The sequence below is a fragment of the Lytechinus variegatus genome, chromosome 4 (assembly GCF_018143015.1).
Source record: "Lytechinus variegatus isolate NC3 chromosome 4, Lvar_3.0, whole genome shotgun sequence".
NCBI lineage: Eukaryota > Metazoa > Echinodermata > Echinoidea > Temnopleuroida > Toxopneustidae > Lytechinus > Lytechinus variegatus.
This window is the reverse complement of record NC_054743.1, coordinates 9,384,771-9,409,768: the sequence shown is the minus strand read 5'-3', so window position 1 is coordinate 9,409,768 and position 24,998 is coordinate 9,384,771. Positions and strand designations below refer to the sequence as shown.

Genomic DNA, 24,998 nt, shown 5'->3' with positions numbered 1-24,998 from the left:
TGCATTTTGTGAAATTAAACGAAACTTTAAAATGTCATAACTTTCTTATTTTACATCCGATTTTGATGAAATTTTCAGTGCTGTGCTTGTTGGATTTTTCTCTTTTTATTCAAATCAATTTTCTGTTGGTGTGGACTTGTCGTCTAAATGATCTTGATCAGGTTGGCATGTCTGCTAATGTATGCATGTGATCACATTTGTATGTGTTATACAGGGTAAATTGTAATAATAATCTTGAATACTAGCATATTACTAGTTTTCATTAGTTTTGCAATCAAAGATGGATTTGTCTATAAATCATTACATACAGTATGTTGGAAAATGATTGTCTGTTGATTTTCCTACCATGGTACATGTATTATTTACAGTACAGTGGAAGCGTCGTGGTGTAGTGGTTCTGACTGTAGTCTTTTGATTTATAGAGGATCTCGGGTTCATATCAGAGCTACCAAGTCTCACGCATTATGTGTGAGACTCAAGCATTTTGGACTCTTGTTCATCCCCTCAAATCTCTGTCTCACGCAACTATCACAGCCTATCTCCATATACATTGTACACAATGTCTGTGATCTCACTCAGATTCTCAGAAAATCTCACGCATAGCTGGTCTTTGAACTTGGCATCTCTGTCATATCATACTCCAGGAATTAATTTTCTTCAGCAAGAAATTCTTCCACAATGGCTGCCCTTGCCCCAGGTGAGCTAGGTGAATGGGTACCCGATAGGATTTATTCCTTGAAAGCTTTAGCATCTTTATGACCGTGGTAATAAAATGATAACAAGTATTAAGTGCAGTAATTAGTATGTAGCTGCACTATAATAAATGATAGTAAATGAAGTTATCAACTAAATTGCAATGAATGATAAAGTTTATGCTACCATTGATGTTTTACTGAATCTTTCATTTAGGAAGAAAAGTTGATTTTAAGTCACACTTAATTAAAGGAAACCAAAACCCAAGAAGAGAAGAATCTTATTGGAAAGAGTAAAATGAGAGGAACAATTTAATAAAAGTTTCATCAAAATCGGTTATGAAAGAAGCAAGTTATGGGAGTTTGAAAACTCTTGTATGATGGTGGGCCCCAAGTCTGCGCACCTAACAATTTCAGTTAAGATTTATCATGAATTTCTTCTTATTTCACAAAATCTTTTGGTTAATAGTGTTCCTTATATTATTAAGAGTAAGTGTACCAAATTTCTCATTAAAAAATGAAAGAAAATATAAGATTTTCTTGAAAAAACGTCGGGCAGTCATTTTCAGATTGAAAAAAAAATGGTACCCCATGTCTGCGCACTCATTCACTTTGCACACGATTCGGGGATTTTGAAGAGAAAGGCTGCATTTTGATGCCATCACATGAAATACCCTGAATTTATTATTTTTCCACCATTTTGAGTCGGATTTTTTTATGAATACCTGTCTATGTATTGCATGTGTAAAGGTCGTGCTCGTTGCGTATCTTCATTTACTAGAATCACGCAGATACGCAGGTGCTCAGACTTGGGAGACCGCGCAGACATGGGGGACTGACCATACTGTCTATGGCCTATGGGCATCCTCAAATTGGCAAACGTGCTTCAAACTAAATGGCTGATTTTGTGGACAACTCTCCATTGTTTTGTACACAAATTTTCAGATTTTCCTCATTTTCTGTCAAATTGCATCTTGCCTCCTTCTGAGCACAACATATGTCATGGGAAAATATAATCCACACCATATATGCTGTCAAGGGAGAAGATAATGTGAAATATGTAAAATAAAGGGGAAAATCTGAAAATATTTGTACCAAAAAAATGGAGAGTTGTCCACAAAATCAGCCATTTTGAAGCACGTTTGCCAATTTGAGGATCCACTTAGTTAGTACAACAAGACTTTTTAATTGTCCATAACTTGCTTATTTCATACCCGATTTTGATTAAACTTTTTTTTTTTAATTGTTCCTCTCATTTTACTCTTTCCAATAAGATTGCTTCTAGCTCTTCTTGGATTTTGGTTTCCTTTATTAAGTCTATGAAATAGCCCCAAGATTTCTGCAATTGGTTGATTGTCAAGAGTAGAATTTTTATATTTTTGTAATATTGATGAATTTCTATATATTGAGAATAAAAAATGTAATCATTTAATCTATGTGTAGAATGCTATTTTAATATGAAATACTATCGGGGGGGGGGGGGGGGACGTGGGAGAGAGAGGGGGAATAAAGAGACTGGATGAAACATGTAAGATAGGGGGAAAATTCCGCGCGAAGTTTAGATGAATGCTGCGATCCAGTGATAATAACTTTTTATTAGAAAAAAAGTCTTCAGGCTGCGGCATATCATATGATCAAAATTTCGGATGCGATTGCAAATTTGCTATAAATAGACCTTGACGAGACGGCGCCACCGTCGCCTGTACTGTAAATGTACGAACTTAATTGTACTATACGGTACTACGGCCGTATATGGCCTTTAGTTTGCGCTTTTGCTGGTGATTATTGATTGTAAGAGTTCGAGTAAAAATGGACAAGTTGAAGAAAGTATTACGAGGAGAAGAAGAGGAGCAAGATGAACAAAGCATAATAACAGACGTGAGTATATGCCGCAGTATAAGCTACACCTGTCATTTTATGTAGAAAAAAAATGTGATATAATGATTGGCACGGACTGGACCTCTACGTGGTCGTGGAAATGTTGGCTGGCTGTAGTCCCATGCACTTCGATTCCTGAAAGGAAACCACCCTTTGCAGCAACTTAACTGCACTCTAATTAAAAACATCCTTAAATTTTAAAGTATCATTTTTGCAACAAAGTTCACCAACATATTTTAATTATAATCAGTCTATAATTTTATAACATTGGGTGGTCTTTTCTTCTTTTTCACAAGATTTAAAAAATTGTATTTTTGCCTTGGCTTTGTTATGATTTTTTTTTCTATTTTTTTAACCGTGATCGTGAAACAATATTCTAAGTTAAACTGTCTGTCTGCCGCTGTGAGACCCTATCAGTATTGCCTTTTGCATGAGTAGATCTAACATTAGATCTACCCTCTTTAAAAACTTGGCGAACCAGATCAGAGAGAATATAATGTGATGAACTGATTCAATAGCTTTTTTTTCTAATGGGGAAGTTCACCTTGAGGCTGAGGAATAGTTTGTTGCAAATAGACCAGAAAAATATTTTTAAAAAGATCGGTGAAAGTTTGAGGAATATCCATCAAAGATTAAGAAAGTTATCAGAATAATAAGTCTGTGGTTTATGATGATACAAGCAGCTGCCCATTTGTTATGTAATGTGAAATGCACAAATTTCAGTTTTATAATGATTCATGATGATTGAGTTTTTCTTTCAGCAGTGAGTGTGAAATTAATTTTCTGTTAAAGGACAAGTCCACCCCAACAAAGAGTTGATTTGGATAAAAAGATAATCTATCAAGCACAACACTGAAAATTTAATAAAAATTGGATGTAAAAAAAAGACATGTTTTAGGTTTCGCTTAATTTCACAAAACAAGTTTATGCACATCCTTGGCGGTATGCAAATGAGAGGACTGATGCTATGACCCAGTCATTGTTTCTATGTATTTTATTATATGAAATATTCTAATTTTCACATGAAAAAAGTTTTATTCCTCCCGAACATGTGGTTTTAGCATTGTTTTAACACTTAAATACAGTCCGTATTGTCCACAAAAAATGAAATATCGTACAATTCAAACATTGGAAAACACAAGAAATAATGAGTGGTGGACATTGTAGTTCTCTCTAATTTGCGTATCACTGATTTACAAATGCATATAAGTGTTATTGCAAAATAAGCAAAATTTAATATGTCATAACTTTCTTATTTTATATCTGATTTTGACGAAATTTTCAGCATTATGCTTGTTTGATTTGTCTCTTTTTGATAAAAATCAACATTTTTCTGGGCTGGACTTTGAATTTAACAAACTGAAGGTACATTGAAATAACATTTTAAATTTTTTTTATGAGAAAATGCCATTTTATTGTTTTTTACATGATGTAGATCTATGGGGAAACTGCTTGCATAATCAAAAAATTAAAACTATAATAACTGTTTAATCTTTGTGGATTTTCCTCAAAACTTCTCCAACATTTCTTATACTTCCAGCCATTTTTGTCTCACCTGCATAGCAGACTGAGAATATAGGTGCCGCTTTTCCGACGGCGGCGTCAACACCAAATCTTAACCTGAGGTTAAGTTTTTGAAATGAAAGCATAACTTAGAAAGTATATGGACCTAGTTCATGAAACTTGGCCATAAGGTTAATCAAGTATTACTGAACATCCTGCCTGAGTTTCATGTCACATGACCAAGGTCAAAGGTCATTTAGGGTCAATGAACTCGGACCATGTTGGGGGAATCAACATCAAAATCTTAACCTAAGGTTAAGTTTTTGAAATGTCATAACATAATATATGGACCTAGTTCATGAAACTTGTCTTATACATAAGTTGCATAAAACTTTTTACCTGAGAAAACTCAGGTTGTTTTGACCAGTTTTTGCCCTGTGTTAAAGTCAATGGCAGCAATCAGACTAACCTTAGTTTTCAGTTTTTACCAGAGTTTTCTCAGGTAAAAAGTTTTATGCAACAGGCCCAAGGTTAATCAAGTATCACTGAATATCTTGCATGAGTTTCACGTCACATGACCAAGGTCAAAGGTCATTTAGGGTCAATGAACTTTGGCCAAATTGGGGTATTTGTTGAATTACCATCATAACTTTGAAAGTTTATGGATCTGACTCGTGAAACTTAGACATAAGAGTAATCAAGTATCACTGAACATCCTGTGCACATTTTAGGTCACATGACTGAGGTCAAAGGTCAATGAACTTTGGCCATAATGGGGGTATCTTTTGAATTACCATCATAACTTTGAAATTTTATGGATCTGACTCGTGAAACTTGGACATAAGAGTAATCAAGTATCGCTGAACATCCTTTGCGAGTTTCAGGTCACATGACTGAGGTCAAAGGTCAATGAACTTTGGCCATAATGGGGGTATCTTTTGAATTACCATCATAACTTTGAAAGTTTATGGATCTGACTCGTGAAACTTGGACATAAGAGTAATCAAGTATCACTGAACATCCTGTGCGAGTTTCAGGTCACATGATCAAGGTCAAAGGTCATGTAAGGTCAATGAACTTTGGCCACATTGGGGGTATTTGTTGAATTACCATCATATCTCTGTAAGTGTATTGGTCTAGTTCATAAAACGTGGAAATAAGAGTAACCAAGTATCACTGAACATCTTGTGCGAGTTATAGTAGTTTTCATAATCAGCACTGCTGCTATATTGAATCGTGTGATGCAGGTGAGACCGCCAGAGGCATTCCACTTGTTACAATAAACTTTTTGTCAGGGTAAATTTCCCCTGTAATACAAATATTTCAAGGAGATTTCTTTTTAAATGAATGCTCTCCATTCAATTATTCTCTTTTAAATAATTTTTTTTTCCAGGTATACAATGCATCTTCATTAAGCTGGTCAACCCGCATTAAGGGATTCATTGCCTGTTTTGTCATAGGCTGTGCACTCTCCATATTGGTAAGATTTATCATTTTTATTTATCATTATGATCTCATGTCATTTTCTATCTTACAGTGTACATTAAATAAAGTAAGAAACAACAGATGCTCACGTGATGTGATTTTTTTCTTATTATTTTATACAAGACAGTGTAAGCACTGTAAGCAAATGTGAAGTTATAATAAAAGCAATTTGGAGTAGTTAGTATTATCAACCAGTTAGAAACAACCCCACTATCTCAGCTACAATTTGAATATCAACTAATATAAAATAATTCAGTATTGTATCCAGTTATATAGGGTATATATGAAGAGCTCAATTGCAAAAGGGGTTAGATCCATTTTCATAAACAAAATTCCCATTAAAACGTGAATAAAAATGACTTTTTCATTCAAAAGGGGTTGATCAAAGTCTGTATGATTTGTTTTCTTCTTTATTCTATACAGGGTTCCTTCCTTCTCTTCATTCCTTCAAGTCACAATCTTCGTTCCTTTGCCATTCTTTATTGCTTCGGCACTGTAATAGCTCTTTCTGGGTAAGTGGTAGAAAATTCAGTCAAGTAATTATATGTTCTTGTAGAAAGTCCACAATGAATTGAATATTGAAGATAAATTCCAGTTCTGGTAACGATCTCAAAATGGCTTTTTACAGAATCTAATATAATGACCACCCAAGTGTCTGTATGAATAAAAAATATGTGCCAAAGGATTCTGGAAGAAATTGTGTAATTGCTGAGAAATAAGCAAAATAAGCGCGGATTCGGTCACTTCCGTCGGGTCTTTATTCCAGCAATGATACACTGTCCCACGTGTGCCTATCTGAGTTGGTGATCTTCAGTGTGAACATTTTTCAGCGTAGGTATCAAGATTTCACAATTGAAAGTTCAGTTTATGTAACTGCACCAGATCTAGATCCTCGATATACTGACAATTAAGCCTGGTTTTACAGACTTTTTCATGGAATCAGTGTTTACTGCAACTACTGGCATTTCTCTTTAAGATTAAAAAGTTTGAATCCTCTGCCTGTATTATTTCAAGAGGTGCTATCAATTGGCATTATGCATGATTTAATGAATGGGGTAGTGGAGAGGGTTACACTCTTAATTCGGTTCGTAATCCCAAAACACGTAAATTGCCTATACCTCAATGTTCGTTAATCCGAAAACGTAAAAGGGTTCGTAAATCCGAACATTTGTGGCGTTATTCCGAAGGTTCGATAATCCGAAAACGAAATAAGGTTTTTTAGTCCGAAAACGAAATAAGGTTCGTTAATCATTACGTTTTCTGACTAACGAACCTTCGGAATTACGAACCTCATTTCATTTTCGGATTAGCGAACTTTCGGAATTACGAACCTCATTTCGTTTTCAGACTTACGAACCTTCAGAATTACGAACCTTCGGAATAACAAACCTTAGGAATATCCGAACCTTGAATTACGAAGCTTTGAGATTACGAATGTATGCGAGTGGAGAGCATGCCGTGTTATAGACTGTATAGAGTGCTTCAGAGTGGCGTAGAATGGCCTGATCATGTTAGCAAGTGAACATTGCGTTGTTGTGTTCTTGTTTGTTGCTAGAGAAGAATGGTTTTGTCTTCCTGTCTTAATAGTGATGCTTACAATCATAGGAGTTCATCATTTTGGCAAGTTTTTGTCTCACCTGCGAAGCAAAGTGAGACTATAGGCGCCGCTTTTCCGACGGCGGCGGCGGCGGCGGCGACGGCGGCGGCGGCGTCAACATCAAATCTTAACCTGAGGTTAAGTTTTTGAAATGACATCATAACTTAGAAAGTATATGGACCTAGTTCATGAAACTTGGCCATAAGGTTAATCAAGTATTACTGAACATCCTATTAGAGTTTCATGTCACATGACCAAGGTCAAAGGTCATTTAGGGTCAATGAACTTAGACCATGTTGGAGGAATCAACATCGAAATCTTAACCTGTGGTTAAGTTTTTGAAATGTCATCATAACTTAGAAAATATATGGACCTAGTTCATGAAACTTGGACATAAGGTTAATCAAGTATCACTGAACATCCTGCATGAGTTTCACGTCACATGACCAAGGTCAAAGGTCATTTAGGGTCAATGAACTTTGGCCGAATTGGGGATATCTGTTGAATTCCCATCATAACTTTGAAAGTTTATGGATCTGATTCATGAAACTTGGACATAATAGTAATCAAGCATCACTGAAAATTTTGTGCAAGTTTCAGGTCTCATGATTAAGGTCAAAGGTCATTAGGGTCAATGAACTTTGGCCGAATCGGGGGTATCTGTTGAATTACCATCATAACTTTGGAAGTTTATTGGGCTAGTTCATTAAACTTGGACATTAGAGTAATCAAGTATCACTGAACATCCTGTGCACGTTTCAGGTCACATGACCAAGGTCAAAGGTCAATGAACTTTGGCCGAATTGGGTGTATCTGTTGAATTACCATCATAACTTTGAAAGTTTATGGATCTGATTCATGAACTTGTACATAAGAGTAATCAAGTATCACTGAATATCCTGTTTGAGTTTCAGGTCACATGATCATGGTCAAAGGTCATGTAAGGTCAATGAACTTTGGCCATGTTGGGGTTTTTTGGTGAATAACCATCATATCTCTGTAAGTTTATTGGTCTAGTTCATAAAAAGTGGACATAAGAGTAACCATGTATCACTGAACATCTTGTGCGAGTTAGAGTAGTATTCAAAGTCAGCACTGCTGCTATATTGAACCGCGTGATGCAGGTGAGACGGCCAGAGGCATTCCACTTGTTTTAACTTACAATAGTAATTTGACTCTTTCTACATAATATGTTTGAGTGATAAATTGAAGAAAACATTAAATCTGCCATGGGACAGAGACTTCATTTAAAGATGCTCCATGGTTAATCACATTATATTGTTTTTTTATGTTCTTTCTACAGGACCCTGTTTCTAATGGGACCCATTAACCAGCTCAAGAATATGTTCAAGGAGAAGAGGATCATAGCAACATTGATAATGCTCCTAATGATTGCATTGACACTCATGGCTGCATGTTGGGTTAGTAAAATGTAATGAGTGATGATGATGAGGAGGAGGATTATAGGAAGTAGTAAAATTGATAATAATGGTGATGATGATGATGGTGGTGATGATGATGATGGTGGTGATGATGATGATGATTATGATGAAGATGATGATAGTGTTGATGATGATGATGAGGATAGTGATGATGATGATGGTGGTGACGATGATGATGGTGGTGATGATGATGATGATGGTGGTGATGATGATGGTTATCATGTTGCTAGTGATGATGGGTTCTTATATAGCGCCGGCATCTGCCTTTGCTGGGCGCTCATGGCGCTTGCTCAAAAATAGGAAATGTCGCACAAGTGTCAAATGTCTTCAAACAGTGCTTAGAATCATGATGATGAAGATAATTATGAAAATGATGATCAGATACTGGTGGTGGTGGTGATGGTGGTGATGATGATGATGTTTTGTACAATTAGTGGTGATGGTCAACGATGTTAATAGTTGATGATTCTGGTGAGTGGTGATCATGATGGACATTATTATTTATGTGGCTGTTCATCTTGGTATATAATACATGTTAATGCATCAGAGCTCTTTCCCCCACTACATCTAATCAAAAATGGCTAAATTAATATTTAGAGGAAGAGCAAATTGCCAATTAGACTATTACCTGTAAAGAATTACAAACAGTAGTTTTCATTATTTATCTCTGAGAAAAAAAAGATGGTTGGAAGATTCACATGCCGTCATAATGCAGCTATGTGATGAATAGTAGACATTGATAAGTACTAATTTTAAAAGGACACTGAAAGTTGACAAGTGTTTTAAATATTAGGAAACGATTAATTATAGTGTGTAGTTTGATAATAAATCCACAATCTCTTGTCTTTCTCTTTTGCAGTGGCAAATCACCATTCTGGCAATCCTCTTCTGCTTTTTACAATTTCTTGCATCATTATGGTACGTATTAAGAAGTACTGTAATCAACCTATTTTACACACCACAATATATTTGTTAGAACTCATAAAATGGTATTCATTTTTCACTTTGGTTGTCCTCTTGGTTTTATCCATTCACCTTTAACATCTCCTTTCCATTCGATAGAAAAGTTTGTAAAGATATGTTAATAAACCTAGCCATATTGCCATCTTTAGTTCACTACCCACTATCCTTTACTAATTGGATTTATTTTCATGTGCACTCATGTTAACCAAATATAGTGAAGCGCCAGCTAATGTATTTAACATAACACTGCATGGGCATGTACATGTAGTAGTCAATATTTAAATTATATTATGGCTGAAATATCTTAGAAGGTATAATTAATCAAACATAATTTTTCCAGTACTTAGATTAAATTGTACAATGAACTGGTTTATAGGAGAGTATGAAAGTAGCAGAACCTTTCACTCAAGGAAAGCGGTCTTAATATGCAGCCCAAATCCCCTGACTGAGACCTTTGCATAGAAGGTTTCCCTGTTTGAAATTTAAACATGTTGTATTTGCTCTTTCTTTGTCTCAAGACCCAGTCATCGATCAAAGATTTAATCAGAGTCTTTGCCTGCCAACTACTATACATGTAGTATAACAGAGAGTGTGGTTAATAGCTGAATAACTTGCTTTTAATAGGGGTAATTAATAAAGAATAAGGTTGATACTAAAAAAAATAGTGTATTCTAAAGAAAAAAAACAAAAAGGCTAAGTTTGAAATATGTGTATTTCATAATACCAAATACTTGCACTGAGCTCAAAGGTTATCAGAACGTGATTTAACAAACTTATTTTGTCCCATTTAATTTTTTCCTGTGGTTATTTGAATGGAATGATGATCTATCAAGTTTGTGTGAAAGAATAGATAAATTTGCCCTGAAATAGTATTTTGTAGGATATCCACATAAAAAAGAGTGTCTCCTGCGTATGTACATGTGCACAGTGTAAAGTCTATTTTATTCGTAGTGATGCAAAGCCTTTTAGCATTTTTTTATTTGCATGTATATTCTGTTTCTGCAATCATGTTTTTATACAATTTTTTATTGGCATTCGTTCAGTATGAAAATCAGAGCTGCCAAGTAGTACTGATTTTCAGTATTTAGTACTGAAAAATGAGAAGAATATTAATAGTTTCATGTAAATACTAATTTCTAAAGTTTCAGCTTTACATGTGGTCCTATGGTATTCTTTGAAAATACTGATTTCCTCACCAAAATACTGATTTTCAGCTTTGAAAATACTGAAATGTTCTTTTTCTGGTTGGCAGCTCTGTATGATGCAGAACATGGATGTTTATAATTCTTACTCCCGATGCCCAACCATTGCGGGCGCGTCGTGGTCTAGTGGTTCTGACTCTCGCCTTTCAAACAGAGGGTCGTGGGTTCGAATCCTAACCATGGCGTGTTTTCCTTCAGCAAGAAATTTATCCGCAGTGTGCTGCACTCGACCCAGGTGAGGTGAATGGGTACCCGGCAGGATTAATTCTTTGCATGCACTGAGCGCCGGTGATGGCAGCTCGAGCTAAAGCCGGGGTAATAATAGCAGCGCTTTGTATCCTCAGGCAAAAGGCGCTTTATAAATACCGCTATTATTATTATTTTTGTTCATTGTTATTTACCACACAGGTACTCCATATCATACATCCCATATGCAAGAGATGCGGTGAAGAAATGCTGTGAGGGATGCTTTGCATAGGTCCAACACACAATCGGTATAAGCCACAGTGAACACATGTCAGGAACCTGCAATATGTTTTCTTTCCTGCTTTCATCTTTATAAAGAGTATGTTTTCTGCATTTTTTTCTTCTATCACACCACAAATGCAAGATTAAAAAAGGGCAAGAAAAGGATGTCCAAGGTGAATGAGAGGGCCATCCAAAGCCGTGGCCTTAGAGGGCCTTGGATTGATATGTGCCCAGGGGGCCGTTTCATAAAGCTGTTTGTAAGTTCAGAGTGAATTTAAGAAAGACTGGGGATCCTTTTTTGTTGGAAATGATATTCACCATTAAATGTTCATTGATGATTATTTAGCGCATGAGAACAGTTCACCAGTCATTCTTAAAGTCGCCCTTATCTTACGAACAGCTTTATGAAACACCCACCTGGAGTAATTGTGGCTTGTATTATCATACACTTAGTTTAAAAGAGATTTATATCAACCTTGCCACCTTCTGCATATATTTCTTTTCATGAAAGATACCAGTTAGGTTTTTGGCAGACCATGTACAGTTGTACCTATCATATCTTTATATTTCTTTACACCCTGTGGTATCATGAAAATAAATTTGGGGGTGTTTCACAAAGATTTCAGTATGCCTTAGAGTCGGTCGCACTTATATGCCTAGTTGCGGTGCGGTTTAAAATCATTACTGCATTGGTCAGATCATGCCAAGAGGCCACGCACTACTGTGTAATCAATAAGATAGTGCATTACATATCATGTATGCGTTGGCATTAATGTGCGACTCTTCAGTCATACTTAAATCTTTGTGAAACACCCCCCCCCTGATCTTTAGAGGGACCTTGTGATTACCTTTGACACATACGACCCTGCTTTTAGGGAGGCGAGATTGAATAAGGCATGGTTGACTACAAATGTGAATTTGTTTTGTCAGATCACAGTATTACTAATAGAACATCCTCATAGTTTCCTCAAAGATCTGATCAAGTGTAACCCTTTCATACATGAAATATAATTCTAATTTATTCTGTGTACATGAGTAGCTGCATGAAGCAGTCGATGTAATGGCTAATTTGATTTTCTATATGAGATGAGTCATGCCTTGTTGCCTCTGCCTTTCATTCACAAGCATTAGCCTTCATTTGTCCAAATGCTATTTATACATGTATATTATTGTACAGAAATGCACTATTTAGAATAGAGATCTATTACATTGAATAACCTTTTCTAGCATATCTTACGATATAATTTTTTTCTTTTCATATGTTTGTGTGTCAGAGGAATTATATCACAACATTTTACTTTTTATTCATTTTAGATTTGTTTTCACTTTGATTTACACCTGTTTTAAATCTTGGTAAATAATGATGATTTATTTCTTTTTAATTTGTTGCCAAATAGAACAAAATGAAATATCATAAAACATATATGAAAAATTTAATGTAAAATCTGATACTTGTGGTTAAAAATTTTATGTAAAAAAAAATGGGTGCCCAGCAACAATTATGCTTAAAAAGCACAACTTCTTTTTTGGCATCAAATATCTTGTATGGAAGCATGAAAAGGCAAGACTGTGAGAGACGATCTGGCTATGCAGCTTTCTGAAACGCATTCTGTAACATTTGGAAGATATATCTAAGTGCTCGAAGGACCTTTATTTGGAAAGATAAACACATTACCTTGAGCAAGCGCTAAACATGATAGCTAAAAATGTTAAATTTTCATCTAGCATCAGGGAATGAAAAGTTATATGATGTTCACTATTTCACTATTTTTTTTATGATTGGAATTTAGGATTATAGCCCAATATTGGTTACATAATTGAACCTGTACCAAAATTTTTTTCAGGCCTTGATACTATTTTCTCTTACTTTTTGTATAAAAATTAGTGCCTTTATGCATTTAATGGATTAAAAAATCTAATGGTAGCAGTTGTACTAAATGTATATTTGATGTTGATTTCCTTACTTGCACACTAATAATAAAATTATGATAGTATTGGACAGGATATAAACAGTAAATGCACCTTTTGCACAAATGTAATTTTTATTTCTGTAATTGCACCAAAACCCATTGCCCCATATTTGAAGTCCAGTTTAAATAAGACCATTGTAAAATTCTAAAAGGATATGGGGAGAGAAAAATGTGAAATTTTGTTAGCATTGTATATTATGTTCTATGCTCTTTCCTACTGTTTCTATGATGAAGAATTAACCTTTAATCCCAGACAGTAAAGAATTACTTTAATGTAAAATGAGGTGAGAAATTGAACCTATAACTGTCAGAGATTTGTGCCACAATTAGCTATCCATAGTTAAACCACAACTTTAGACTAGAGTTTGAATTAAACCCGAGTCAAGAATGATGGCCAAAGACTTTATGAGGGAGTTCATGAAAGAGATAATTTTTCACATTTCAAAATCTAGGGTCTTCGCTCTTCATGCTTGTCAGAATTACCAGGCTTAATACCTTTTTTTCCAAAATACCTCTTGGATTGTGAACAATTTGGATCAGCAAAAAAAAACTAATTTCCTATCTTTTGGAGCGACTTTTCACAGCCTAGTGCCTAAATCTGCAACATGTGTGAACAGAGATTTTCTGGTGGTCTTTTCTATTCTCCGGGCTAGTTTGAGGGCAAAATAGCCCCAGGCCAGCATGTCATTTTCCCCTGGAATTAAGTGTACCTAGGATTACTGTTGATATTCAGTCATGTCTTGCAAAACTTTGTGGAAGTTTTGTTATGTTGTGAAGGTCATTTATTTAGAATAAGATATTTTGCAATATGAATTTCGAATACCATGCTTGCTAATTGATAAATAGTCTTATCACGTCCACTTTTTTCTGATGTCAGTCATGTAGTTTTGAGATGCAACCCAACTTAAAAATGTCCAACAGATAAAGGAACTTTGCTTATTGTGCCTTGACATATGAGAAGCCTTTCCCAAATTCACTTGATTAATTGAATGTGACTGATACCCCTTTCATAAACCCAATTACTATGAATTAGGCGGCTAATAGCAGCATAATTTGGTCGTAAAATTGGAGGAGGACAAGAGTTATCCGCATTACTCTGATGCTGCTATTATCCGCATAATAGCAGCATCGGGATAAGATTTTGAGTTTATGAACGCATTTCCAAATAATGCGGATAATTGCCATGGTGCGGTCACAAGGTCACCCTCTTCCAACACAACCGCATCGGAGGGGGCGTGTCCAGTTGTCATAGCGATTATCCGCCTTTTTCAGGACGGGCGCTCGTAAAAATAATGCGGCTTATTTTCGGAGTTTATGAACGCAATTTTTATTGAATTATCCGCATTACTCTTAGGCGGCTAATTGGAGGATAGGTTTATGAAAAGGGTAAATGAGTAAATTTTTTATTTTTTTTGGTTTATTCAAGCTGCATGTAAAAGAAAAAGAAGTGTCTCTTGCAAAATAACTTTGAATTAGAAATTAATGGAAGTCAAAATTTTGCTTCAGCCTCTGTAGTGTCAAGATGTACTACATGGTTATTCGCTTATTGATTAATGAAATTGAGGATTGACATTGTTACAATGTGGATTTGTTGTTGAAAGGAAGTGCAATTTGGTTTTGAGTACCCATTTATCTTATTTCTGTTTCATTGTAAGTACTGTGGAGTTTGTCGCACAAGAAAAATTAGTTGATCTGCAGATGAGTGTAATATAGATCACTGCATATTTTCACCATGATTCTTCTAGAATCTTTTGGCAATCATTTATGTTTGAGAAAAGAAAGTGAATCCTTTGTTCACTCCTTAATTTTTTATTCTCAAGGATGTCAGTTTCCAAGAAATTGACATGAGTTGAGATGCTATCAATCAGTTTTGAAGCCATAGTTTGACATTTTGTTTCAGTGAGACCACTGTTAATTTCCATTTCCTGTGCAGGGCCCTCTTGTAAAATAGTTTGACTGAAGACACTACCCTGGGTAAAAAAAAATAATGAAAGAAACAAATTTTTGCAGGTATTCTAGAACTCTGTTATTCTTTTTGCTTCCTATGCATCATCAAAGCAAGACTTTTTGTGAAATTTGCTCCTGTCTGATATGATTGCACTATTTCTTTCAGCGATGGTGGTTTGATTGCATTTGGTAACAATTTATGCATATGTATATTTTGTAGTGTTGGATTAAGATTTTTGATGCGCTTTGTCTGAACGGGTCTCTCAAAAGGTTCACTTCCTTTTTTTTTTTCTTTCTATCTGACCTTGACCTCATCAACTTAGTTGAGATGGGGTCAGCAATAGGATAGGTAATTTTTTGGATCTCTTGGATCCTGTTTTTTTTTTTTAATAAAAATGAAAATGTTTTATCTATCATTATGAATAGTAGAGCATTTGAACTTAATTTGTATAGCAACTAAAACAAGAGTACACATGACTTTGGTCTTTGTATTCTAGAGTACATTCTCTTTGTTTTGATTCCTGTTTGGCTTTACCGTGGGAAAGATTTCAACCAATTAATAAAATCATCATTCTATACTCTGCAGTACTTAGTTTCATGTTTGTAGAGGCTGAAGCATGAATTTCAACCCCAGCAATCAGTGTAGCCCTCACGGTACTGAGGCACCCCCAACACTTCAAGGGTTATGTATGCAATGTACAAAGTAATCAATGCGTATCTTGTTGTGGATATGCAGCCCCCAAGTTATAAAGATTGAATTGTAAATTCCATGCTCATTATGAAGAAAGTAATGTCCCTAGTTAATTTCTTTGAGAAAATACATAATAAAGTATTTAAAACAGAATGATGTACATAATAAGGAACAAAAAAAAGTAAAATATTTATTTTCAAAATTATATCTGATCTGAATCATATATAGATACATATATATATATATATGAATCACAAAAACTGCCAACATGGCAGTTTTTTTGCTTCTTTCGAGCATAATTCTAATTTTATGCATGAAGTAGATGCCCAGTACATATATAGGTACAGTTGTCTGACTGTAGATATAGAAAAAAAATAGATAAATAGGATTTCTAAAAAACAATTGTGAAGTGAAATAACATGAAATCTGTTTCATTGAATGTATAATTAATTGTTGAATCTGTCAAAAGTAAGTTATATAATGTTTGAACATTGTAATGTGTACATGTTTGTCAGTTTTGCCATGTGTTGAATGATCTTCCAAAAAAGTGTCTTTTAAAACAACCTTGAAAAGACTTTTCCATAGTACTGATTCAAATTCTGTGTTGATAACTTCAAAATCTGCCTTTATGAAACAATTGTGGTATTTGATTTCAATTGATCTGCAGATACATTTATCTCTAAAGTGCCAATCACAATGATATGTGAAATTACATTTTATTTTATTATATAGCTTTAACTAAATGTTGTAAGATCGGTTGTTCGGTATATTTTGTGTTACTTTGTGAACTTTTCTTTCTCCTGCAAGCATTGTTATTTTTTAATGTAATGCTATAAAATTATGTTTGTCAAATTAGTTTGTCTTTGTTTTACTTTTTTATACAAATGTTTGTAGAACTTCTGTGCATTATTTCAAATAAACACAGGAAATTTCGTATGGAATATATATTTTGCCAGATACAATGATTTACCTTTATGAAGTGGATTCATATTAATTTATTATCAAACCAGGTTGTTCTGAAGATAAATCTTATGTCAGATTTGCAGATTGCCCCTGAAACAAAATAGTAGGTAAAGAAACTTGACCACTATTTGTCATGAGAATTTTGTAGTTTTAAGTGGTATAAGTCAAGTGATACTAAATTTTCTTGTAAATAAACATCTATTGGATAGAGAAATCAGCATTAAGACATGTGTTGTTGTTTTTTATGTAGCTGTTAAATGTGTTTTGGTAGATAGGCCTCATTATGTGTAAAGTACTTTCTCTTCATGATAAATCGAGATGAAGTTTCATACTCGCTATTTATGTTCTGTTATTCTTTCGTTCTTTAATGCGCTTTGTATCTGATGAAAAGGCGCTATGTAAATGAAGCGTATTATTATTATTAAGTGTACTCCAACAAAACATTGATGCAACGGAGAGAGAAATATCAAAGAACCATAACACTAGATCTTCTGTGAAATCAGATGTAAAATACAAAACATTCTGGATCCTGTTTCATAATAATTTATGATTACAAATGCTCAATTTCTATAACAAATTTACTATCAGATTGGAGGATTTCAGTAGCCTATATGTATCTCATCAAATATACAATGCGAACATGAAGCGCAAGAGAAAAGTTTACATAGTGACATGAAAGATTTTTCAAAATTATTTTCCAAGTCCCCTCACCTTATTTTTTTCACGCATCTCCCTTTTTTCTGCTCTTCTCTTCCCTTCCTTTTCCTTTCCCCTTCCTTTCCCCTTTTTTTTGCTCCTCCAATGGGGGGGGGGGGGGGGCTCGGCTCCCTTGGACCGCCTTTTTTGATATTGTAGGGTAGGCATTTCTCCTTTTCTTTTTTTTCCTTTTATAATGTCTCGGGACCAATTTGTTCTCCATTTTCTTGTGAAAACCTTTTTTTTTGGGGGGGGGGGGGCTTTTCAAATTTACATCAGCATCCCCAGGCAAAAAAATCGTTCCTAGGGCCCTGGTTGGAATTCACCCTGATTGCTTCCTTACATACGCATATCTGGTATCCGGTTAACCTGAACTTTGATCTCAATCGGAAGATCATTTTACGTAGGCCTATGAGCCTATATATCGCGATACCTTCTATTTTATTCAAAGTTCTTGATCTAGAAGGTACCAATAACTGCTTGATAAACCAGCCCTGCGGTTAAGAAGACTAGCACCAACCATGGCATTTTGGAATGTTGGTCCAGCGGCAGTTCTGCTATTAACAGTGATCATCATTTCGTTAGGATACAAATGTCTTCACTGGATGATGGCAATATGGGGAGAACTGAAGAGGATTATGCATATTCGACGTACTCTTCCAGGCCCCAAACCTCACTGGTTGTTCGGCAATGTCTTACAAGAACCTGGACCGCTAACCCCTGGGTTTGAGTGGCATCGTAACATGGCTAAGACTTATCCCAAACTCCACGTCTTCTGGGCTGCTTGGAAACCTATGGTAATACCTACTCACCCAGACTCGGTGAGGAATATATTCAATGATAAAGTTGGCACGGTCAAGGTAAGTCAGTTTTCTACTGTAATGCTTCTGCCAGGTCTTTAATTATAAGCAAGAAACTTGATTGGTAAAAGGTTTTCCCCTACTAGGGGTCAGTGGCGCCGAGGGGGAAGGGGCGACCACCTGCTTAGTAGTTCAAGTGGCAAAAAAAGATGAGAGGAAGAAAAAGAAGAAGAAAAAACATGAAAAGCAGTGGTAGGATTCGCCTCTACCTGTAATTCAACTGAAGAAAAAAAATCAGGTCGTCTTCACCCTATTTTAAAATACATTGCCGCCACGTACTAGACATATCCTTGACACACTTGAGCAATATGGCTCAGTTGACCTGTGCCAACAATTTATGTTTGCATTACAGAGTCCTATGTATGGTCTATTTGAAGAATGGTTGGGTAATCCTATGGCTACTTTAGATGGTGACCTGTGGAAGAGACACCGAAGGCTCATAACAAGCACTTTCCATTTTAACGCTCTTAAGAACTACATCCCCAAGATAAATAAGGTGAGTAGTATACAGTTGGTCATGATCCGTAGGGACCACCACGCCCCACCATGGGGCCGTGGCAGTCAAATATATTGCTGTACACACGCGTGACCGTTTAAAGTTTGTTTTTTTCAGTTTTGGACGCGGTCCGCGCGTGGACTCGTTAGGGTATCAAAAACACTGATTTTCAGGAAAAGGGATGGTTTTGAAAGACTGGTCAATGGTCAGTCGCGGGGTGAAACGTATTTAGGGTATGTTATTTTCCCCAAAGCTTTTTTTAGACTAGCCAAACTTGTTTAGGGTATATATTTTTTCCCCCCAAGCTTTTTCCCACCAGGTCATATTTTGTCGACGTCTTGTTTAGGGGCCAAAATGTGTAAATAAAGCCCGCGAAAAACTTGTTTGGGTTCACTTTGCAAACAGAGAAAAACTCGTTTAGGGGTTGTTTGAAAATTTCTTGGTCACGCGTGAGTACAGCAATACGTTTGACTGCCCGCCCCCCCCCCCCCCGTAGGAGCCATGACTCAAACAAGCACTTCTACGGGATTGCATACCCCGGGTCACTGTATAACCCACATCCCTTTGTGAAGTCATTCGAACCTTGGCGCCATATTATATCTTCATTAGAAAGCGTTGACATGTTGATGAGGGGGCAGTGGGTATATTATTTGCACATTTCCCATTTCAAATGTATGTAAATTTATTGAAGAAAATATGAAGAATTGTATTTAGTAGTACTAGCACATAGATTTGGGACATTCATCTGAATCACTATAGTTTCTCAATTTCTGTTAGCAATTATTTATTTGGTATAACGTGTCCTTGGCTTTCTCTTGTCTTAATACGCCTGATCATTCAAGCATGATATTTTTTGGGGTTATTAGACATTCTCTAGATTTCATGAAGTCAGTATTCTATACGACGGGTAGATTTTCATGAAAGGACTTGTTGGAATGTTATCTGACAAGGGGCCCGTTGCTGAAAGAGTTGCCATCAATCGCAACTCTAAAAATCATGCGCAACTTGATTTTCAACCATTAACAGCTCACATTTGGGACTTCCGATTGATTTTTTTGACTTGCGTTTAAACGCAACTCTTTCTGCAATAGGCCCAAGTCCTGTTTAATTCGACAGTTACCATAGTAACTCCGACAGATATGTTGATGAAACGCTCCGGCCTTGACAAACAACACATTTGCAATTTTTCGTCAGCCCCGAAACTAAGAACAAATAGATCTTTAATTCCTTGGATGAAACTTGTATCGTTCAATGTGAAATGAAAATCATTCTGTATTATACAGGTTGCAGACACCTTGATTTCCGTTATTTCACAACGGAGCGAGAAGGATGAGTCTCTTGAACTTCACAAAACTACGAGTGCCTTTGCCAGCGATGTCATCCTACAATGTGCCTTTTCCTACGAATCTGATTGTCAGGAACGTGAGTCTGAATACGCAGAAGCGGTTGCTGCTCTATCAGATGTTGTCACGAAGAGGTATAAACGCCAAAGACATATTTAATTTCTTTTAAATTTACATTATCATAGTGTCTTGACAGACAAACATGAATATGCGATTAAAGTGTAAACATGGTAAACGAAGATGAGTCATACTTCTCGAGTTAATGGCATGCATTTGGAAGACACGTTTTCCAAATTTAAGCGCTATCTACCACAATTCATTTGTCTGTTTGAAATATGTTCTTTACTGGAAAATTTAATCTTTGGTCGTCGGTCCAAATTGAAAGAGGAAAGGGGGAATAGCTGAGCATTCATTACGATCTGAGATCAAGGGATGATTACTTCTTCAGTGTCCGTTTTTTAAAGTCTATATACGATCATAGTGCCAACCTAGTTGGTTTGTTTTCTTCTCGCAGGACAATGAATCCTCTTCTTCTCTTCGAGTTTTTCTTCCGACGGTCTTCAATATACAAGGTTTGGAGAGAGAAGATCAACATCATTCACACACTCCAGGATAAACTCATATCAGCTCGCAAGGAGCAACACCGAAATAGTGGGTGTAAGGTAAGAACTCCATAAATGAAGAATACACTTTACGTCGCTCCACCGATATGTATTCTCCTTCTCTTAGAGAATATTATAGGAATCTTATTTTTTCAACATTGAAAGCTCGAAGAATGTAGCCTAACTTTATGTTGAATAGCAGATAAGTAAACACTTGAAGAGGATTTTCACGATTTTGAAATATGATGTAGATTTACCTCGATATATTATATTGCCCATAGGAATTTCACAAAGGAATGGACTTCTTGGACACTCTCCTGTTAGCAAGCGATGCACGCGGTGGACTCACTGAAAAAGAAATGAGAGATGAGGTATGTAATACAGGCTGTTTTACTATTCTTGAGGTATGCACGACACTCTCAGGTCTATTTTGTGAACATGATTATGGAAAAGGACACCACGTAGACAACCAAACTGGTATTAGCACGACAAAAGTCGGTCAATGACATAATAATGGAGAGATTTTTCTGAAGGACGCACTTAGTATTCAAGAACAGAGTAAATGAATTGTTCAATGCCAGTCATGACAAAAACACCCCAGAAGTCCTTGGTCAAAGGAAATAGTGAATCAAAACAAGGGTTTGATCCTTGATTTTGGACAAACGACATCTTGTGCAGTTTTCGTCAGCTCCGAAACTTTGGACGATATTGCTGTTCCAATTCACCAATTTCGACAAAGATCTCCCAGCTTTTAAAATCTTCGTCATTTGACAAACATTTTCTGTACATTTACTCTGTTCTTCAATCCTCTGTACGTCGCTAAGCGGAACTCCCTTATGACAGAAGTCACACTCAAGGGTCACATCAAAGAAATCACTCCTTTAACCGCCCGAATGTATGACGTTGGTGATGACATGATAGGTAGTTTTCGCCTTTACTATGGAGACATGCACTCTCTTCAACTCATCGAGATCTTTGAAAATATTATTAAAATCGCAATGGAGAGCCGAGACGAGCTTTTGTCGAAAGTTGGTCGACTGGGACAGCAGATCATCCGAAGATTTGAACCGGATGAGCAATTGGAATTATGTCGTTGTCCAGAGTCAAGAGATTCCATTGCTGTCCCGGTTCATGCAACTTTCGACAAAAGCCTCTCAGCTCTCATTTGTGATTTGACCTGCATTTTCAAAGGAATTGGCGCGTTGTAGAGAGTTTCCCCGTAGTAAATGCGAAAAGTCCGAAACAGCTTTGTCGACCTGAATTCGGTTTTACCGGTATGTCTGCAGCACGATGATTAACAATCTATAAACTTTCACTCGACATTTTCTTTTTATTATACCCTTGAAAAGATTAATAGTTTCATCTTTGGTGGGGTTGATACGACGTCTAGCGCCCTCACTTGGCTGATATACTTGTTGGCTACTCATCCAGAATACCAGACCATGGTTCAGGAGGAAGTTGATGAACTTTTCAAGGATCGTGAGATTCTTGAAGTTCGCAGGTATAAATCAATATTAGATCATTCATTATTGGCCAAAACGACACATAGGCCTACTGATCATAATTGATTCGAAATCAAATATAGGTTCGCAATAGTATAGAATGAAACCTAGTTGAAAGGTTGATAGATCCGTTACCATAGGTAGACTTGCACATGCGCTATGTATAGCGGTTCACTATTAACTCTAGAACCTTTGTATACTACGATAGCAGGATATTATGGCATAGGGGAAGGCGGGGTAAGTTGAGCATAGGGGCAAGTTGAGCCACCAACCCAAGGCCAATAATGAATGAGTCAGACATTGTGGTGGTGTCATGTATAGATGACCCATAGCATAACCCCTAACCCCACCACATTGTTTTCAACTTTGAAACAAAAAGTAGTTTTTAGAGGGAAAAATATGAATTTCAGCCAAAAAAGTAAAAAAGAGTGTGAAATAGATAAGTGCTTTATAAACACACACGTCTTTAAATATAATAAAGACATGATAACAACATTATTAGTCCAGGTATGGATCTTCATTCTTGTCATAGTCTTTTATATGATGGATGCATAATAAATGTGTGGATACAAAATTATCGCACTAAGTTCGGACTGGGGTAAGTTGAGCCAAACAGCATGGGGCAAGTTGAGCCATGGTAATTCCTATGGTAATGTATCTTAAAAAAAACCCATAAAAATCTATTGAAATGCTGGCTGAAAGGAGCAAATTTACATGACTGCTCTTTTCCTTTTAAAGGATGTTATTATTTACAGAGAATTAGCAAGTGAAAAAAACTTTAAACAAAAAATTGACATGCTGGTTCTCCCCTCATACATTTTGTACATAGTTTTTTTTTTCAAAGGTCACGATGACTTTCAGTGTGGGGATAGAAAGTTATATATAGGTGGAAAATATTTCAGAAGAATTAAATTTCAAAGCAAGGTACTTATTTCGACAAGATTATTAATCATATCAATTCTAACATGCAAAAAGCAAAAACTGTCACAACTTACCCCGCCTTCCCCTACTTACGTAGCTTTCAACTCAGAGGGTAGCCTCTTGTCGAGGCCCTGGTGACTGCTTCCCGAGCGAAGCGAGGGATTTCCTAATTCGCGAATTAGACCTGTCTCGCGGCGCTATGCTTCGCTTTATACCTTGCTTCGCCACGTGATGTTCGCTCAGAAAGCAGCCGACAGGGCCTCGACAAGAGGCTACTCCGAGGGGGGCTTTAGGGCATTCTGTAATGAAATTCTACAGATTGAATGAGTATGCGACTAGGCCTATATATACACTCAATTTGAAAATACTTGGATGGATATGAAAGGATATATGTTACCATTTTAGCAGATTGACAATGTCATTATTTGTGTAATTTCCTTGAACACTTTGGAGCGATTCAATTTACAACTGTTTTACTTTTGAATTATTAAATATGTCTCTTCATTAAATTTGCAGTGAAGACCTCCATGATACTCCGTTTCTGATGAAATGCATCAAGGAAAGTCAGCGTATGTACTCGTTTGTATCGCCAGGCCGCCTCCTAACCGAACCATTGGTTGTCGATGGTCTAACCGTTCCAGCAGGAACCGAGATTACAATCTATGCGTACCAACTCCATCACAATCCTGAAGTTTGGGGAGACGATCACATGACATTCAAACCAAGCCGCTTCGATCGCGAGAACGTTGAAGGTCGAGATCCCTTCGCTTTCATTCCCTTCTCCGCTGGAGCGCGCAACTGCATTGCGCAGCAGTTCGCGCTTCAGGAGATTCAAATAGCCGCGATTCGAATTTTCAACAGGTTTGGATTTTCTTTGGTACGAGACTCCAAACCAGTCTACAGAGTAGTCAGTGTGCCACAGGATGAAATACTTCTTGGTATTCATCCGCGGAATAAAGACTAAAGTTGGCTATGAATCCATCCATCTCCAATTAAGTTTTATCTTTTATCTCGATATATAATATGGTCCAACAAATTGCGTTTGATCAAAGGACTTACGCTGTAGTTGGAAATTAACTAAATTTCTCCCAACCTACTAATAGGCCCGTAGCTATGTTTCATATAAATTTTACCCCATATAATCATTTATCTTTATAGCTGGCCATTTTAAAACATGGAGCGGCCGCTCATTTCCATATGTTGACGTTTGCCCACCTGCCTTCAGAAACATGTAGAACCAAAACTTAGGTATCACATTTTTATGAAACCCATTGACTTAGGCATGTTAGGCGGAGTTCATTCCAATACGTTATTCTTTAATTGGAGTTTGTAAAAATCAAAGCAAGGCAATAGGCCATTAGGCCTACCGAAATGAATAAAACTGATCACATACTTTTCTCTGCCTATATAAAGCTACTGGATGCAAGTAAGAAATGTCTTTGTATGTTTAGCATAATATAAAAAAAATGCAGTCTTGTTAACAAGCATAGTTTTGTCATTGTTTTGTACTCAGGCAAAATGATAGCAATAGTATAAAATTGTAACATACTACTTGTTTATTGTTATCTCATGGTTATAATCCCATGTTCAATTGATTTTAACTCTATACCCTTATCAGATATTAGTATTTACTACCTATATGTATATGTGAGGTCGGTCTTCAAGTACTGCATACATTCGTAATTCCGAAGCTTCGTTATTCCGAAGGTTCGGATATTCCGAAGGTTCGTTATTCTGAAGGTTCGTATTTCCCAAGGTTCGTATTTCCCAAGGTTCG

At 36.3% G+C, this 24,998-nt stretch overlaps 2 protein-coding genes across 2 annotated transcripts; both read left to right on the top strand.

Annotated features, from left to right (window-relative positions):
• Positions 1 to 2,493: 2,493 nt before the first annotated feature.
• LOC121413325 (vesicle transport protein SFT2B-like) lies at positions 2,494 to 11,768 on the top strand. Its single transcript, XM_041606109.1, has 6 exons — positions 2,494 to 2,570; positions 5,467 to 5,553; positions 5,982 to 6,070; positions 8,459 to 8,576; positions 9,457 to 9,515; positions 11,171 to 11,768. Exons 1-6 carry the CDS (start codon positions 2,502 to 2,504, stop codon positions 11,238 to 11,240), a joined length of 492 nt encoding a protein of 163 aa, XP_041462043.1. The 5' UTR covers positions 2,494 to 2,501; the 3' UTR covers positions 11,241 to 11,768.
• Positions 11,769 to 17,973: 6,205 nt separating this feature from the next.
• LOC121412472 (cytochrome P450 4F12-like) lies at positions 17,974 to 24,185 on the top strand. The gene is made up of 7 exons (XM_041605285.1): positions 17,974 to 18,357; positions 18,710 to 18,853; positions 20,137 to 20,330; positions 20,711 to 20,858; positions 21,080 to 21,169; positions 22,148 to 22,299; positions 23,738 to 24,185. The coding sequence occupies exons 1-7, from the start codon at positions 18,019 to 18,021 to the stop codon at positions 24,183 to 24,185; spliced, it is 1,515 nt and encodes a 504-aa protein (XP_041461219.1). The 5' UTR covers positions 17,974 to 18,018.
• The last annotated feature ends 813 nt before the right edge of the window (positions 24,186 to 24,998 follow it).

What these genes read in the sequence shown, in the direction of transcription:
- LOC121413325 (XM_041606109.1), top strand. Translation starts at nt 2,502, where the DNA reads ATGGACAAGTTGAAGAAAGTATTACGAGGAGAAGAAGAGGAGCAAGAT. An exon ending in AACAAAGCATAATAACAGAC is followed by an intron (nt 2,571 to 5,466) that starts GTGAGTATATGC and finishes TTTTTTTTCCAG; the next exon opens with GTATACAATGCATCTTCATT. An exon ending in GCTGTGCACTCTCCATATTG is followed by an intron (nt 5,554 to 5,981) that starts GTAAGATTTATC and finishes TATTCTATACAG; the next exon opens with GGTTCCTTCCTTCTCTTCAT.
- LOC121412472 (XM_041605285.1), top strand. Translation starts at nt 18,019, where the DNA reads ATGGCATTTTGGAATGTTGGTCCAGCGGCAGTTCTGCTATTAACAGTG. An exon ending in ATAAAGTTGGCACGGTCAAG is followed by an intron (nt 18,358 to 18,709) that starts GTAAGTCAGTTT and finishes TTTGCATTACAG; the next exon opens with AGTCCTATGTATGGTCTATT. An exon ending in ACCGAAATAGTGGGTGTAAG is followed by an intron (nt 20,859 to 21,079) that starts GTAAGAACTCCA and finishes TATTGCCCATAG; the next exon opens with GAATTTCACAAAGGAATGGA.